Below are 16,135 nucleotides of genomic sequence, written 5' to 3'. Positions count from 1 at the left end.
ATCGATCAGATCCGATCATGAGATTTATTATCTCTTTACTACCATATTGTTTCTTTCGTTAGCGCTCTCAAATTAATTAATTCACTAAACATATGTATGTATGTATGTCTAGTCGATAGTTGAATTTAGTCGATAGTGCCCATCACTAGATCGAAACGAAAAAATGGCAACCTTGCAAAGCACGATAATATTCGAGATATGAGTGAAAAACGATTTTTAACAAATTATTAATAAACAACAAATTATTTTAAAATGAATTTTATATCGATATTTGCAATGTCATTAAAAAATTCGAATAATAAAATTAATATTCCCTAGGAATATTCCCTAGGAATGATTCGAAAAAGATTTTGTGTATTTCGGAACGCAAGTAACGTTCGAAATTCCAATTCAAATTTGACCTATACATTATTGAAGTAGAATAAGTAAACTAGATTTAAACACAAACAATAAACTAGGTCTGAAATGTATATTGTTATAAACAAATTCTAAGATCCTTAAGTTTTAAGCAATCGTCGAAAATGAATGAAATCGAGATACTAAGAAAAGTGTTGAATCCTTCTGTAAAAATAAGTAAACTCTGTCTGTCATACGTGGCTCGAATTTTTCCTGATTATAAAGATTCTCCTTGCATAATATTGCATAAACAAGTACGTTAATTATTGAATTGCTATATTGAAAAATTATTCAATAAATATTATTACTATCTTATTCTTTAAATTTCTGAATGACAACGTAAGTATAAACATGAAATTCGTGTTAAAATAACATTTGTATTTTTTATTTTCAGCGGTGTACAGACGATATTAATAATTGTTCCGATTACATTTGTGACAATCGCACGAACGGTAAATTTAATAACTACGACTGTAAATTATTTACGAAACATTTAATATACCATTTGGTGATACAAAAGTTTCAGATTTTGATATTACTGGATCACCTTTAAAATATTCGTTTGAGGATGTCAATTTTGAAGACACCATTATTCTGATGAAACAGAATTGGTGCAAAGAGGAGGAAAAATATCTACCATTAAGCAGAACAGAAGCATGGTAAATTTACGACTATTATAAATTTATTTTAATTATATTAATAATACAAGCTTATTTCAGTGATGCATTAAATGCGTGCACAGATCTTATCACAGATGAATTTCCTCCTATATTTGCACTTTGCGATGGTAATGATAATGTAAGAAGCAGATTGCTAGGTAAAAGTATTCAGAGAGAATGGTTCACTACGATTGAAGTTTGTTTAGCTGATAATGAAACTTTCGAAACTATTAAAGAATCATCTTCAGCATTTCTTGAACAACATTTAAAACTTTCGCATGTTCATGAGACGAATGTAGGTATTATTAAACACAGAGTAGAATATAAGATAAAGCTATACTTTTTTTTATTCTTTGTTTTCAACTTAATTTTCAATGCCTCTTAAACTGTTATTTAGGTTGCCATATCTGCATTTAGTACTTACGATGTATTTGGAACAAGAGAAGAATTGATACATTGGGATAAAAATGCGAAAAGCAAGTTTGAGAATAGTATAAGCATAGAAGTCCATAGTTCTAATTTGTCATTGTATTCTCCCACAAGAGCATCAAAGAATATTTTGGTAAGATCTCGTTATGCATATTAAACGAGTTGTACATATTTTGCATTATGTTCAGGTTGCTCAAGTTGTAACTGGGTCAGATAACAGTCCTCTGCAAGAACTATGGACACAACTACTATTATTAAATCAGTATTTGAACATACTAGAAGATTTTAAAAAGAATACGAGTTCTCCTTACACTCCATTACCCCTGGAATTTCCAAAAAATTTTATGAGTCCATATGCAGAAGTATGAGTTAATTTTTTAGATGTATATAAAGTATACAGAACTGTTGATAATACTGTTTATTTATAAAACAGGATCACAACAAAATAATGGATAACATAAACCTATTGCTCAATGGAGACTACAGTTACAGAGGTACCGATAACGCTGATGTACGAAAAGATAATTTTATACCTGAAGAAAATTTAGAAAGTACTGTAAAAATGAGAGAAGAATTAAAAAATCTCCCATCTAGGTACAATTTAGACCTTACTGATTTTTTATGGGACTTGCTTATTAGTAAGTATATCTCGTCTAAAAATCGTTTAACGTATTTTTATACACATATTAAATTCAATTGTGATGCTACAATAGGTAGTGCAATTTAAATGGCATCAAATAACACACACACACACACTTTCAGAAAATTCGAATTACATCGAAATGGCAAAATGTATACATTCTGTTCTGAATAAGATCGTAGTGGATGAATGTTTTGCACAGGTATGATAAAAATATTTTTACCAATGCACATGACACGTAATAATACAATTAATAATATGTACTAGATAAATTTAACAAATCCGACAAGATTTGCTAAAGTCATCACCAATTCAAGTCAGCATACAATAATTTCAAATTTACTATCAGGTAGTTTACCATTAGAGTACGTTATTGATATGGGCTTTGAAAAATTGTGTAGAGACTATATATACATTTTAATAAACTCAAGATTCGGTGACTTGCACAATATCCAAGAAAAATTGGGAAATGTCTCGTGCGGTGAATTTACAATTGATAAGTACAGGTATGTGTGACAAAATTATAGTGCAATTCTTAGTTATTGTACATATATAATATAATTGTTTTTAGGAAAAAATTAATGTGTTTAGTACAAATTCATGTATGTCTGGAATTTATGACGTTGTTCCAAGATCATTTAATATGTACACACGATGATTTAAGATCGTTATTTCTACATGCATTTAAAAAATATGTTTGTGAAAAATCACCGATACAGAATTGTCATAATTTAGATCAAAATATAATTTATACTTTAAATGCTCCGCTTCCAGTTGCAACCATTAATAATTTTAATAAAGAGTAAGTGAAACAATTACAATAATAATTACGAATTTAAGTACAACTATATATTGCTTCCAGGATTCCTGCTGCACATAGAATATCTCTTTCTTCCCAGTACAAGTTATCAAAATTAACAACTATTAAATATTATAGTGAAATGCCCATATTTCCAACGAGTACATGTGCATTAGGTAAGATTTTTTTATACGAGATACATAGTACATATTGAAAATAAAATTTTGCATACTTTCAGACGAGTCAAACGATACTACCGACGAATCGTATTATGTTACAAGTGCAATTTGTTCGTCTATCAAATTTAAATGAAATTTTGTTTTAAAGAGCCGTAAAAAATAATAAAATAAATTATACACAAGTTCTCAGGAGGTGTCCAAAATAATAAAAACGTTTTGTGAGGTAATTACATGTTTAATTCGTAATTAATAAAATAAAAATTATAAAAGCATTCTTCAAATACATTTAATGTATTCGATGTATAAATATAACTAGATTTATGAGTGTTTGTACTCTCAGTCATTGATAATGTACACTCCAATTCACTATTAGTCATTTACTTTCACTGACCTAAACCTCGTTAAATATATTCGTATATACATGTATATATATATATATATATAATTATATAGTAATAATTAAATATATATATATATACATACATACATATGTATAATTCATATATATATATATAATAATATGTATTATTATTTTCAATTCAAACTACTTCTTTAATGTACAAATATATACGCAAAGTATGTTATATTCGGTAAAATTATGTGGTCAAATTTCTTATGAAACTTATAGCCAGCATTTAAAGAGGGGGATACACTATTTAATATAATGTAAAATTTTCTTTCACACAGCTACAGAATGCTACTTTACAGAAATAGGCCATTCCGTACATATTTAAAATTCTTTTTAACATACTTTGGTTGGATTTCTGAGTATCAGTACTGTTAATGAGAAAAAAAACGTTACATCGTGTCTACAAGCTATTAATTAAAGCATGGCTTCGCATGCACAATAAGTACGTAACGCGAAGAACAAATTTTTAATACTGCGATGTTTCTACATCATCTACTCCGGAGACAGTAGCTTGTTCAAGTACTTCGAGAAGCTTTTGCATTTCCATAGAATCCGACGAATTGTCAAGAGTTCTTTCGAGTGCTCGTACGTACGACATACACGTGCGTCCTTCGTGATCTAAGTTATGCGGATTTGCCTTATGCTGTAACGGTTCGATTGATGTACAAGTACGGTATATAACATCTACACACGATGATCAAATAAAATAAAATAAAAAGGTATACATACCCATATCAGTAATTGCGCCATGGCCAAGTTTCCTGTAGCACAAGCCAAATGAAGTGGTGTCCTCAAATCTTCCATACTTACAGACATATTAATATCTTCGTAACTACATCTGGCCAAGCACAACGTAAACGCTCTCATATCGCCTCTACATTATTTTTTCACAGAAAAGATTAATTATCTAAGAATACACAACGAAATTATACATATGTATAGTAGACATTCGATAAGTAACTGTCAGACTTTTGTGCGTTTAGCAGAAATGTGTAGGGTTGTTAACACAGGTACTTGTCAAATGCCTACTGTAATAGGTATAACAGGCAACAGAAAAATATTTACCTACAAACTGAATCAATAAGCAATTTTCCTAACGATATATTTGGATTAATTGGTTGCAAGAACATTTTGTCCTCGTACTTCCATCTGATCCACTGCTCCTTCTCTTCTCTAGGAGAATCCGATGTTGGCTTTTGCTTTCCGTTCAAACAATATTCCCAAACACTATTTGCTATGTCGTTACCAAGAGCTAACATTACACTTAACTGACCTGCGCTAAAAGTAATAACAGAGCTATTTTATACCATAAAGCAATACATGCGCAAATCAAAATATGTTCGTGCAGACTCGCATAACTGTATTCTCCAAATCGAATTATTTATTGATAATAGTATCGTTTAAATTGGAACATTGTTATTTGCTCAAATGAAATAATTATCACACTTACGACCAATCGTCTAAATCCAATGATCTAACTTTCGATATGTGTGAACCTAAATTCCTATGGATTCCCGAACAGTCGATACACATTAGTACACCTAAGTTTAAACTAGCCCAATCAGGATCTAAAATATAATTAAGAGTATAAAAATTATAGTGGTCCGTAAATATTAAAGTATCTGTAGTGGATTTGTTATTTACTAGGTACTCCACAGTCCACACAGGCGTCGTTTCCCGACACTTTGTTTTTTATACAATGCATTTTGAAAGCGTCAGTTTCATTCTTCTTGTCGCCATCGCTATTTTGCAGACTTGAGAGAATCTGTTGCTCTATAGCAGATATCCAACTGTCCCTGTCTTCGGCATTGTTTGCCTCGAAATGCCAAGTCTTATTTTCTAATGAGATTATAGAAAACTCGAAACTATCTTCTGCAAAATGAAATATAAATTGTTATATTGGCGAACAGCTACCTACCCTCCGATCTCGATGATTTTTGGATTCTGCAGGTTCATCGTTATAGTTCTTACGTACCTTGAGCATTGGATGATTTGGAACCCTTAGTTTTCCCAGGCACTTTCACAGTTACGTATTGTAACAATATTTCTTTACCATTTGCATCGTTCATATAGTCCTAAATAATAAATATTGTACAATGTTACAAGACGAGTTTCATTACAACAGCATTCAAGTTAACACACTAATTCTATGTAATAATTACGTGTAAGCTAGAATGGTAAGTTAAACGACCGTCTTCCAATAATGTAACATATTTCTTCTTCCACTCTTTCAAAGATTTACTACTTCGTTTAAATAAATATCCTTGCTTCACTGGTATCTCTCTGCCAACACCCATTTCACCCATATTGTATTTCTCTTTCTTTGATGGTGTGAAGATGTTGGATTTTCTTCTAAATTTCCTGTAGTATACACTCGATTAGTCCCTGTAGTACTGTATAAATTCATGTATTTTAACAATTGTACCTGATAGTAGTCGGAGTTAAAATCGAAGATCTAAGATCAGTATGCTGATTCTGCATATTGTGAAAGTTATCGCTCACTGATCCAGAATCGTTTTGTGTAGAACTGCTGTGCAGAGATCTAGAGTCTTCCTCTTTGTCGGATGTCTGTAGAGAAACCAATCAATCGCATATCAATTTTATCTTAATGCATAAGTGATGCATTAACGTATCTTCTATTTTAATATACTGTCTCACATTCAATTTCGATGAATTCGCTGCTTCCATGTCTTTGGCAAGGAGCTGCGCGTTTTTAGCAATCGTTGGGCCAGGATACTTTGTTTCGCTATCTGCTGTTTGTTGCCCGTTACATCGATACTGTTTCACAGATATATGTTGTATAATCTTTTGACACACTGCAATATTCAGAATACAGTGATTAAAATAAAATGTAACCATATAAGTATTTTCTTTCTATATGTAAGAAATTAAGTTGTGTGTTAGAAATTCATAAGAATAATATTGGAATCAATCCAGACATACTTACCATCCTGAAACACCCTTTCAACATTCAAACCATAAATAGTGCACGTTTCATAATAAGGACACCTCAGATCGCATGCCAATTTTCTTGGTCTAACATCTTTTACAACCCGGGGATTAGAATCATTAATCGAATCTAGAGAGCATGAAATATATATTACGTAAGTTTAATCCATACTGACTGAAATCAATAAGTAGACTGCCATATATTGTATAAGCATAAAGCAAATGTCTGATTTACCTTGCACACCTACAAGAATTTTTGGTATCTCTGACATATTTCGAAATGAACACATTCTATTATAGAAACTGCACACTATCGAGAAACTTTCCTCACTCTCTAAACTAAATACAAGTAATAAAGCATCTATCCAAGCGGAAAACTGGAAAGAACAATGTCTGTGATGAATATTGTGCGAAATTTATAATCCTATAGACCTATATGATACACCTATAGATTAATTGATTAACATGTTGACTGCCACAGTGGTCACTACTAACCAGCGCAATCGAATTCAATAAAAATATGTAAATTTCGCGAACAATAACGTTTATAATTTTATAACTGCATTTAATATTCGAATAGTGCTCTAAAATGATAAGTGTACATACGGATATTTATATTTTTAGTATTATAAACTGAAATAAAATACGCTCGGCAGTCAATACGTTAAAATATCATATATTTTGTGTATACTTGTGATTCCGGCACTCCGCCCTCGTCCCTAATTAGCAAAAGATAACTTTGATCATTGATAAAGACTTCCTTCTTAAACCGACCGCCTTCTGGAGATTCTTCGTGCATAAAGGAACCAGTCAGATATCTATGTACTAAAGCTGATTTGCCTGAGTCGGACGAACCAATGATCCCTAAATGTAATTCTGGCACGTCTCTGGCCAGTGTCCATTCATGACTATTAATGAATGAATCTACAATAATATAGAATGATGTCAGAAAGGAAAAATAAATAAGAAAATAAAAAAATATATGGAATACTTTTGACAATTTTATTATACGTATATATATCTATATATATATATGTATATGTATGTATTGTACCTTCGATCGCAACAACATGTTCACGAATTTGTTTCGCGATGTTTGTGTCGGATATTAGATCAGCTAGATCGTAAATAGCATATATCGACGGGTGAACACTTTCGAAACGTTGTATTTCTTGTCGGATCGCTAGGGAATGATCGTGTCCGCTCCGCTCAGTTGTCATTTTTTAAAAGATCTGTTTAATCCGCTTTTTTATAGGATCACATTACAAATTCGGCCTTGAATTGCATTGCGCGGACGTCGTTAAACGATTGAAATATTCTTCACATGATCCTCTACATCGCAACTTATCTGTTATCACGTAACACATGTCAAATCCGAATATTTATCAACATTATACTGGACTCGGCGGAACAGGTTATCTATTATAGCACACTGCTGCGGAAAGTAACCCCGCCTTCAGGGAAACAATAAAATCAGAGCCCCTCTTATCAAACTGCCAACGTAAAATTATAAATTTACATCGTATATTTTTCGATCGTACGTAGAAACAGAGCAAACTTTCTAAATAGTGGAAATATACTGTCGGAACACTTTTCTTTACGTATAGTAACTGTGAAATCCCATTTTTATATATAGTGTTATAGATTAGTTGTCTAACATGCGAAGGACGGCTTACATTGCCAACCAATAAACGTTAGGTTCCGTTACCAGCGTTGACTACCTTGCAAAATTATTATGTTTGTGTTTCGAAAACTAAACGAAATTTATAATAATTTTTGTCAACGTTTTCTATAAATCAAAGATCCTTAGATTTTCCCCTATACGTTCAATTCTTTTAATAAATGGCTTAAAAGATGCGAGTTCATAATTAAATTATATTACCTTGTGTAGGAGTTCATCAGTTATGCAAGATGCATAATTACTATTGTTATAGCACAAGACAAAGTAGATTGCGTTATTAATATTAATAACATATGATTGTCTGTTTAAAATTTTAGATATGTAATACTTTTATTAATGTTTCATTGTACAATATATTTACAATAGATGCAAAACATTTTATAAAACTGTATTTGTATAAGTACACAATCTTTCATACAAATTTTTACATCATACGTATGTGTTATGAGTCACATTTTGTTTGGAGTTTGAAATACAAACTGTATAAGCAATAAATTTTATTTTAATCATTATATTCTTCTACGCTTTGGTGGCGGTGTATCACGAGGACTTGGGGATGCTTTCGATGTGCTATCAACACTTTGCCTAGTTGGTCGTTTCGGTCCTCTCTTTAAGCTTTCACGGCCAGAGTCGGAGTCCTTACGTTCCTTCTTTACAGTAGACACTGAAAGAAAGAAATTATGTATTAAATTCTACAGGCATATATTCTTCTTGCACGAGAAGATGGCAAACTTGTAGGTATCCTTGCTCCACTACCTGATATCACTACTTCATGTTGCAAGTATTTCGCAATAGCCAGAGTCGTTTGAAAACAAATGAACCTGACTAGGTTGATTGGAACCTGCTATCCCTCCAGAACACTATGTCCCTACTACGCTAGTATTAAGAGAGGGTTTCGGAGATTCTTTTGCCCCTTTGTCGAAATTTGTACCATCTTCTCGTGGACGATGAATAGAATTATATTAAAGATAGAAATACACACTTATTTCTTCAAGATCATCTTTTCCTTTGGATGATCTCCCTTTTGAAGATTTGTGATCCTTCCTGATATCTTTCATGTCTCGAAGCTTGTCCTTTTTCATTTCTATATCCTTGATAAACTTCTTACACTCTTCCTTTTTTCTCTCAACATCTTTTGTTCCTTTAAGATCACGGAGGATGGTATCTTTTTTCATAGGGTCCTTAACATCTTTCTCTTTTTTCATTTCCTTGTATTTGTCCCTTTGTTCTTTCAACTTGAGTTCTGGTTCTTCTCGTTTCCTAGCTTTAAGCGTTCCCAAGAATTCTTGTTCGGGTAAAGAGAAATCTATCTCTTGATTGGGGAACGGCAAATCTTCCATATCGTCCTAAAATGATATACTTTTAACTTTACTCGAAACTTTGATGTACTACTTCTTAATACATTAATAAGTACCAATGCTATGAGGTCGTACATTGATTCCAAATGATCCCAAATCATTTTTAACGGTACATCTTTGTGGATGGCAGCTCGAAACTTTTCCCATATACAGACCATGTGGAAGTATTTATTCACACCTGCGAAAAAACATGTTTAGTAAATTCTTATAAAATGAAAATAGAAGCGTTCTGTAATGATATTATTAATTATTGCTTTCAGATGAAACTAATGTAAACATAACCTATGAAAACGTTACCGACTATTCCAAATCTTACCGACAGGTTTATGTCCGTTCATAGCAAAGAATAATTGAATTTCGTTTTCGACGTTCCACTCGATTTCATCGGTGGAATTTTCTAATTGTTTCTCTTTCACTGCCATTCTTAAAATCCACTAAATTGTCAGTATACCGATAAATTGTCAATATCGTTGCGCTTACATTATGGAGACAAAACACTACCAAATAACAGTGCGATCTATCTTCAGCGTCGCGTACTTTGGGGGATGCAGCGGGACGTTATAAAGTACAACATGTGCTTCTCGTTGCCTTGCAACTCAGTGACGTCACTTGACGAAAATCAAAACAGTAAACTGTTTGTTGTTGTTGAATGAAACTGTGCAATTTGCCTTGCTTATTATTTTGTATTCCTGTAATTAACACAGCACTACCGAAGCAATCATGATGGCTACTATGCAGATGAATGACGATATTTATGATGGATATAATAATTATCCATCGGTATACAGTATCAGAGATCTCGAGCAAGATGAATATTTTCACGAAGCTCTTACCACGAGTTATGGACGAAGATCACTTGTAAGTAGTTACAAGACTTACATTTTAGAAAGTATATATTAATTATACAACAATAAAGAAATTTATTCTGTAATTTATTAGTTTACTGCAAAAACACCTGGAACTGCTATGCGTTTGGGCACGTCGACTGGAGTAAGTAAATTGAATAGTGTACGGTAGATATTTGCTTGTTGCACAAAATTGGAACTGGAATTTCAGGCAAGATCAGAGTTAGAACCAAGCATTTGATCTAGCAATGAGCAAGAACCTACTGTACATATATTTTTGCAATATTGGTGCATACTATAATTGTAATTGTTTTAGTTTCATAGGTCTGGCACTGGCATATCTATACGTCCGACTACCAGCGGAGTTCGTCCAATGACTGCAGTCAGAGGTGCTGGTTATACCAGCAGTAGTCGTCAAGCATTCGATCCATTAAATATGGGAAACACTGTTAAAGGAGCCGCACCTCCTTTAGAAAGTGGGAAAGAAGACACGTGAGACTGTTATAGACTAATTACTCAATGTGTATTCAAATTTGGAAAGCTTGTTTTTATAGATCAGATTTTCATAGTCACTTAATGCTTGCTTTTGTAGGCCGGAAGAAAAGATAAAAGTAGCTGAAAGGAAAATAATGGAACTAATAGAAAGTTCAGTGGAGGCAGCGTACGAGAACAATATGAGGGTTGCTCTGGAAAGAGCTAGGGAAGCATCCTCACGAGAGCGAGCTCTAATTCGATTGGAAGAACAGGCTGCACTCAGTGACAACCATAATGTAGATCTAACATTTGCTGTACGGATTGATCTTCTTTATTAATTTATAAAAGAGAAGATTAGATATTAGCTAAACATCGTATTAATATTACAGGTAATTTTTAACTTGGCAACTCAGTATACCAACAATAACATGTACACAGAAGCCATAGCTACTTACCAAGCTATAACAAGGAACAAAATGTTCAGCAACAATGCTAGGCTTAAGGTGAACATGGGAAATATATATGTTAAGATAGGACAGTTGTCTCAAGCGATTAAAATGTACAGAATGGCGTTTGATCAAGCACCAGCTGCCCATAAAGATTTGAGGTAACAAAATAATGTGGATTGATTATTGTGCAGTAATTATTGAATGTATATATTTATCATTTATGTTAACATTGAGTTGATAAATAATTCGCAGAATAAAGATAATGCATAACATTGGAATGTTATTTGTACAAATGGGTCGTTTGGAAGAAGCAGCTAATAGTTTTGAATGGGTTATGAAAGAGAGAGCCGAATTTAAAGCAGGGTTGCATACTGTTCTGTGCCATTTTGCATTGTCACATAGGGATAAAATGAAAAGGGCGTTTTTAGAGTTGTTAGAAGTTCAGCTTAACATAGATCAGGAAGACAGATATAGTATAAGTACAGTGAGTTGGGAATATTTATGAATATCACCATGCAAAGAGTTTTGATTGTTGCACCTGCGTTCACTAGCTGCATAAACGTTCAATCTCATTTTCTTTTAATTACTGAATACTGTGTATTTTCAAGTTAATTAGTTGTACTCTTCTGAAACTTTATTTATGTGTTTCGCAGGACGATGTTGCTTCGAATATATTGAATGAAACTTTGAAGAACGATGATTTATCAAAGTTAGAAAAAGAATTGAAGTCTGAAGCTGAGAGAACTATACTGTGTGCTGCTAAATTAATAGCACCAGTCATTGAAGACACGCTTACAGCTGGCTTTGCTTGGTAAAATTTCATGAACTTCAATCTACACACCCAATTCATTGGGTCGCGCGAAATACCGCCATTACTAAATATTTCAATATGTTTATTGTATTTTTTAAAGGTGCGTTGACGCTATAAAATCTTCAGCGTATGGACCTCTAGCCGCCGATTTGGAAATAAGCAAAGCAATGGTGTTCCTGCATAACAGAGAAACGCAGCTAGCCATTGACACCTTAAAAATGTTTGAAAATCGGGAAAGTAAAGTTAACAGCGCAGCTGCGACCATGCTATCGTTTATTTATTTTCTAGTAAGTCGTAATATTCATTTTTGTTTACGCAATACTTCTTTTACGAAGAAACTATGACTTATTGTTATTTAATTCATAGCAAGGGGACTATGAGCAAGCAGAAAATTGTGGAGAAATTGCTCGAAAGGCAGACAGTTACAATGCAGCAGCCTATATCAATTTGTCTGCTTGTGCAATTAGAAAAGGCGATTTTGATATAGCTAGAGAGTTTCTTTTGTGTGCGCTGGACACTGATGCTAGTCACGTACAGGCACTTTATAATCTAGGTAATTGAAATTATAATCTGGGATGTTGTAATATATTTATACATATTATAAATGAAGATTTCATTAACAGGATTAGTCTACAAGAAGCAAAGCATGTATGAAGAAGCTTTGGACTGCTTTTGGAAAGTTCGGAATATAGTCAGACATGATCCACAGACACTGTACCAAATTGGTCACCTGTATCAGCTCATGAATGATGTGGATCAAGCAGCGGAATGGTACAATGACTGCCAAGTGAAAATATTCAAGTTACACAAGCCGTTTGATTAACGACATCTAATATGGTATTAAAACATGTGTTGAATATTTTTCTAAGGACTACCTCACACAAAAGTTTAATTAAAGTCGGCTTATGTAACTTGAGTATGTTCCCTTGCGAGTAAAACACGTATTCTTGACATTAGCTCGTTAAGAACATTAGTTGATTGCAAGCTATTTTCAAATATGCTAGGTACAATCAATTACTTGGTATCATACCGTCTGATCCTGGAGTTCTGCAAAAATTGGGTGAAATGTATGATGCTTCTGGCGATAAGCAACAAGCATATCAGTTGTACAGCGATGTAAGTTTATTTAGTGTACAATTATTTGATCGTATCTTACATATTAATTAATATGTTTATTTCTGCAGTCGTATAGATACTTTCCCGCAAATTTCGAAGTGATCGACTGGCTTGGGTCATACTTCGTATCGATGCAGGTGAGGATTGTAATTTGTTTTCTCCAGATCTTATACCAAATATATATATTTATTTCGTTATTTATTTCAGGTTGCTGAAAAAGCGTTAGTTTACTTCAAGAAAGCAGTAGAGCTGGCTCCGGGTGAACCGAGGTGGAGATTGCTTGTTGCAGCATGTTTGAGACGAACAGGCCAGTTTCACAAGGCTTTATTGGAGTATCAAGATATCCATGAGAAGTTCCCTGAGAACATTGAGTGTCTTAAGTTCTTGATTCGACTATGTAGCGATCTAGGATTGAAAGAGGCGCAAACGTACGCGACAGAATTGAAACGTGCTGAAAAGGCGAAGGAATTGAAAGATAGACAAGGATCGGCAAGGCCAGGTATCTCAGATACATGTTCTCGAATAAATTAATAATAAAATAATAAGTAATTTGTGTTTAGGATCGAGAAGGACCAATAGCGGGACATCGTCACGGACTGGGTCCGGAATGAGTATAATGTCGGATCAAAGATCGAGTCCTGTTCCTGGCAGAAGAGATAATCAAGGGTTGAGCAGTGCCGGCGTCTCGAGATCTAATCGAATGTCTGCGATCGAGAATTATTCGGAAGCTGCAGTTGATTCGAATGATCGAACAGGTACAAAAATCTGAATTATGTGGAGGAAAGCTCCAATTTCATTTTATGTTTTAGTAGTACTTTTTCTGCAAGATTAGATTCTTCGCCATTCGAGTTCGTAATGTTTTTAAAAATTATTTATACTTGTCCAAACATGTTATTCTTCTTTTAAGGACTGTTTATAAATATTTGATGATTTTAGAGGTATTATTTGGAACAATTTGGAACGATTTGGAAAATATAATCGGAGCACTATCTATATTCTGCAGGAATATTTTCCTTCATATTGCCTTTGCAAGCACTAAATACATGATAGACCCACCTATGTTTCGGAATTGCGTAGCTTTATTCCAAATGAGCATTAACGAGAATGATCTACAGATGATGATTGCAGCGCACTAATGGATTGAATAGATGATAGATGGGTCTAGCTATTTTAAACAGCCTACTCCTGCTATGTCTGTAATATATGCATCTTCCAAACTTGCACTTCCATTCGCTAATTTGATGTTCGATTAGGTGCGTTAATGCCAATGCAAGAAGAGAAGATAGTATTTTGTGTCTGTTGGAATTTTTCATTCCTTTCCTCGACTCTCTGCCGCCATTAAAAATTGCTTATTATTCGAAATATTGTTCACATTATTAAATTTGTTTATATTTAACAAATTACTGAACATTTAAGTATTATACGAGTAAATTGCACCAGTTTTGTCTGCATAAAATGAAAAAATCATATAGAATGGAAATATTCTAGGTCGGAAGAAACAGTAAAAAGTGATAAATTAGGTTGTAGAATCGTCATTTAAAATATTTGATACACACAATAGCCAATGTATGTGGAATATTTTACGCAGGTACCCCATACGTGGATCCAATAGGTCCTTTACCTATTCGACCCATGACATCGGCTGGAAAAAGGGACGATGATTTCGGGGATGAAGAACTCGGCGATGATCTTCTGCCGGAGTAACGTGAATATATCTTTCACTTCTATGCTACAGTTCCGCGTATTGTACTATATTTATTAATATCTGTAAAATATTGCAATCGAAATTCACGAGACAAAACTGAGTCCAGTACTAAGCAGACTTTAATTTCATGCTGATTCAATTAGTCGATACTGCGACCAAAGTGAACAGTTATTTAATATACTTCTTTTTGCACAGATAAGTTAACTTAAATATTTTGAATATGTAACCGATATATTATTAGCAGATAAAATAGTGATAATAGAGAGAAACTTAGAATAGAAATAGAGATAATTATTAATAGATAAAAACGAGAGAAAAATAGATATATTTCTAAACTGGGGTTCCGATACGTTCACAAAATTTAGGCACAAATTAATCACGAACTTTTTATTTACTACTTCGAAGTGTAAGATAGTTGTCTACAGAATGATGCCATACACATACATTATGAAGCCACGAGGGTCGGCCGATTGTAACGATCTAAATTTAAACACGCTGGCCAATTTAATCAAACTCCATTCAGCCTATGTAGTTTAGGAGACGGATGTTATTTTATTGCAGCTACATTCAAACTCCATTTAACGGGCATAATGTGAACTGGTACGAGAAATCGGAACGTGTCCTTTCTGACTCCAAACTTTGTCAAACTTGCTATAACTATTGTACATACTATGGTCTATTTTTTAAAAGAAAATGTCTGAAGTCGTAATAGCTTCAATCCTATATTGCACGCCTGAAATTATAGCAATGAAGTGGACAGCTATTATGATTTAATCAATTAAACCTTTAAGCCACGTTTCAGTAGTCCACATTCAAGTCACTTCTTTCCTCAGCTTTTTTCATTATAATATGTATCATTGTTTTAGAAAGTTAAGAAGACGACTGGACTCCATTTTGAATTATAAAATATAGTGGAAAAAGAATAAGCACATACATTGTATGCCTGTCTTTAAGTGTATATATGTCTTCTAGGAATTTTTATATTTTTTCAACGAATTATTACGCATCCTTTTTTGTTCTGAATTTAGCAAAACATGACAATATATAACGACTATAATTACTTTATGTATAACTACCAAGCATGACAAATTCGTATTGCCTTGTAAAAGTATGAAGACTGCATTTATTTAAATTTTGCGCGATTGTTATTATAATATATTCTTGAATGAATAGATGTATTCACAAATTTTCGACTGAAGGTCTTCACAATAATTTTACCTATTTATATTTGTACAA

The 16,135-nt window shown here is 33.2% G+C and overlaps 4 protein-coding genes across 4 annotated transcripts; 2 read left to right on the top strand and 2 right to left on the bottom strand.

Annotated features, from left to right (window-relative positions):
- Positions 1–252: 252 nt before the first annotated feature.
- On the top strand, positions 253–3,293 carry LOC143361109 (protein zwilch homolog). Its single transcript, XM_076800372.1, has 12 exons — positions 253–650; positions 791–848; positions 917–1,055; positions 1,116–1,350; positions 1,453–1,617; positions 1,673–1,846; positions 1,918–2,122; positions 2,247–2,326; positions 2,392–2,630; positions 2,696–2,926; positions 2,987–3,099; positions 3,162–3,293. The coding sequence occupies exons 1-12, from the start codon at positions 522–524 to the stop codon at positions 3,233–3,235; spliced, it is 1,842 nt and encodes a 613-aa protein (XP_076656487.1). The 5' UTR covers positions 253–521; the 3' UTR covers positions 3,236–3,293.
- A 57-nt stretch (positions 3,294–3,350) lies between these two features.
- On the bottom strand, positions 3,351–8,331 carry Ceng1a (Centaurin gamma 1A). Its single transcript, XM_076800365.1, has 13 exons — positions 7,515–8,331; positions 7,152–7,384; positions 6,696–6,837; positions 6,459–6,590; positions 6,170–6,327; positions 5,937–6,079; positions 5,674–5,872; positions 5,487–5,586; positions 5,156–5,383; positions 4,962–5,079; positions 4,577–4,789; positions 4,241–4,385; positions 3,351–4,154 (listed from the first exon to the last, which is right to left on the bottom strand). Exons 1-13 carry the CDS (start codon positions 7,678–7,680, stop codon positions 3,978–3,980), a joined length of 2,154 nt encoding a protein of 717 aa, XP_076656480.1. The 5' UTR covers positions 7,681–8,331; the 3' UTR covers positions 3,351–3,977.
- A 154-nt stretch (positions 8,332–8,485) lies between these two features.
- LOC143361123 (uncharacterized) lies at positions 8,486–9,953 on the bottom strand. Its single transcript, XM_076800414.1, has 4 exons — positions 9,816–9,953; positions 9,556–9,677; positions 9,124–9,487; positions 8,486–8,805 (listed from the first exon to the last, which is right to left on the bottom strand). The coding sequence occupies exons 1-4, from the start codon at positions 9,919–9,921 to the stop codon at positions 8,651–8,653; spliced, it is 747 nt and encodes a 248-aa protein (XP_076656529.1). The 5' UTR covers positions 9,922–9,953; the 3' UTR covers positions 8,486–8,650.
- Positions 9,954–10,181: 228 nt separating this feature from the next.
- Nompb (intraflagellar transport protein 88-like protein nompB) lies at positions 10,182–15,807 on the top strand. The gene is made up of 15 exons (XM_076800364.1): positions 10,182–10,357; positions 10,439–10,489; positions 10,661–10,836; positions 10,937–11,132; positions 11,208–11,425; positions 11,520–11,751; positions 11,921–12,078; positions 12,179–12,365; positions 12,445–12,631; positions 12,702–12,849; positions 13,083–13,194; positions 13,263–13,331; positions 13,402–13,693; positions 13,755–13,949; positions 14,783–15,807. Exons 1-15 carry the CDS (start codon positions 10,220–10,222, stop codon positions 14,896–14,898), a joined length of 2,475 nt encoding a protein of 824 aa, XP_076656479.1. The 5' UTR covers positions 10,182–10,219; the 3' UTR covers positions 14,899–15,807.
- The last annotated feature ends 328 nt before the right edge of the window (positions 15,808–16,135 follow it).

This window comes from Halictus rubicundus, chromosome 14, assembly GCF_050948215.1.
Source record: "Halictus rubicundus isolate RS-2024b chromosome 14, iyHalRubi1_principal, whole genome shotgun sequence".
NCBI classification, from domain to species: Eukaryota; Metazoa; Arthropoda; class Insecta; order Hymenoptera; family Halictidae; genus Halictus; species Halictus rubicundus.
This window is presented reverse-complemented; position numbering and strand designations above follow the sequence as displayed.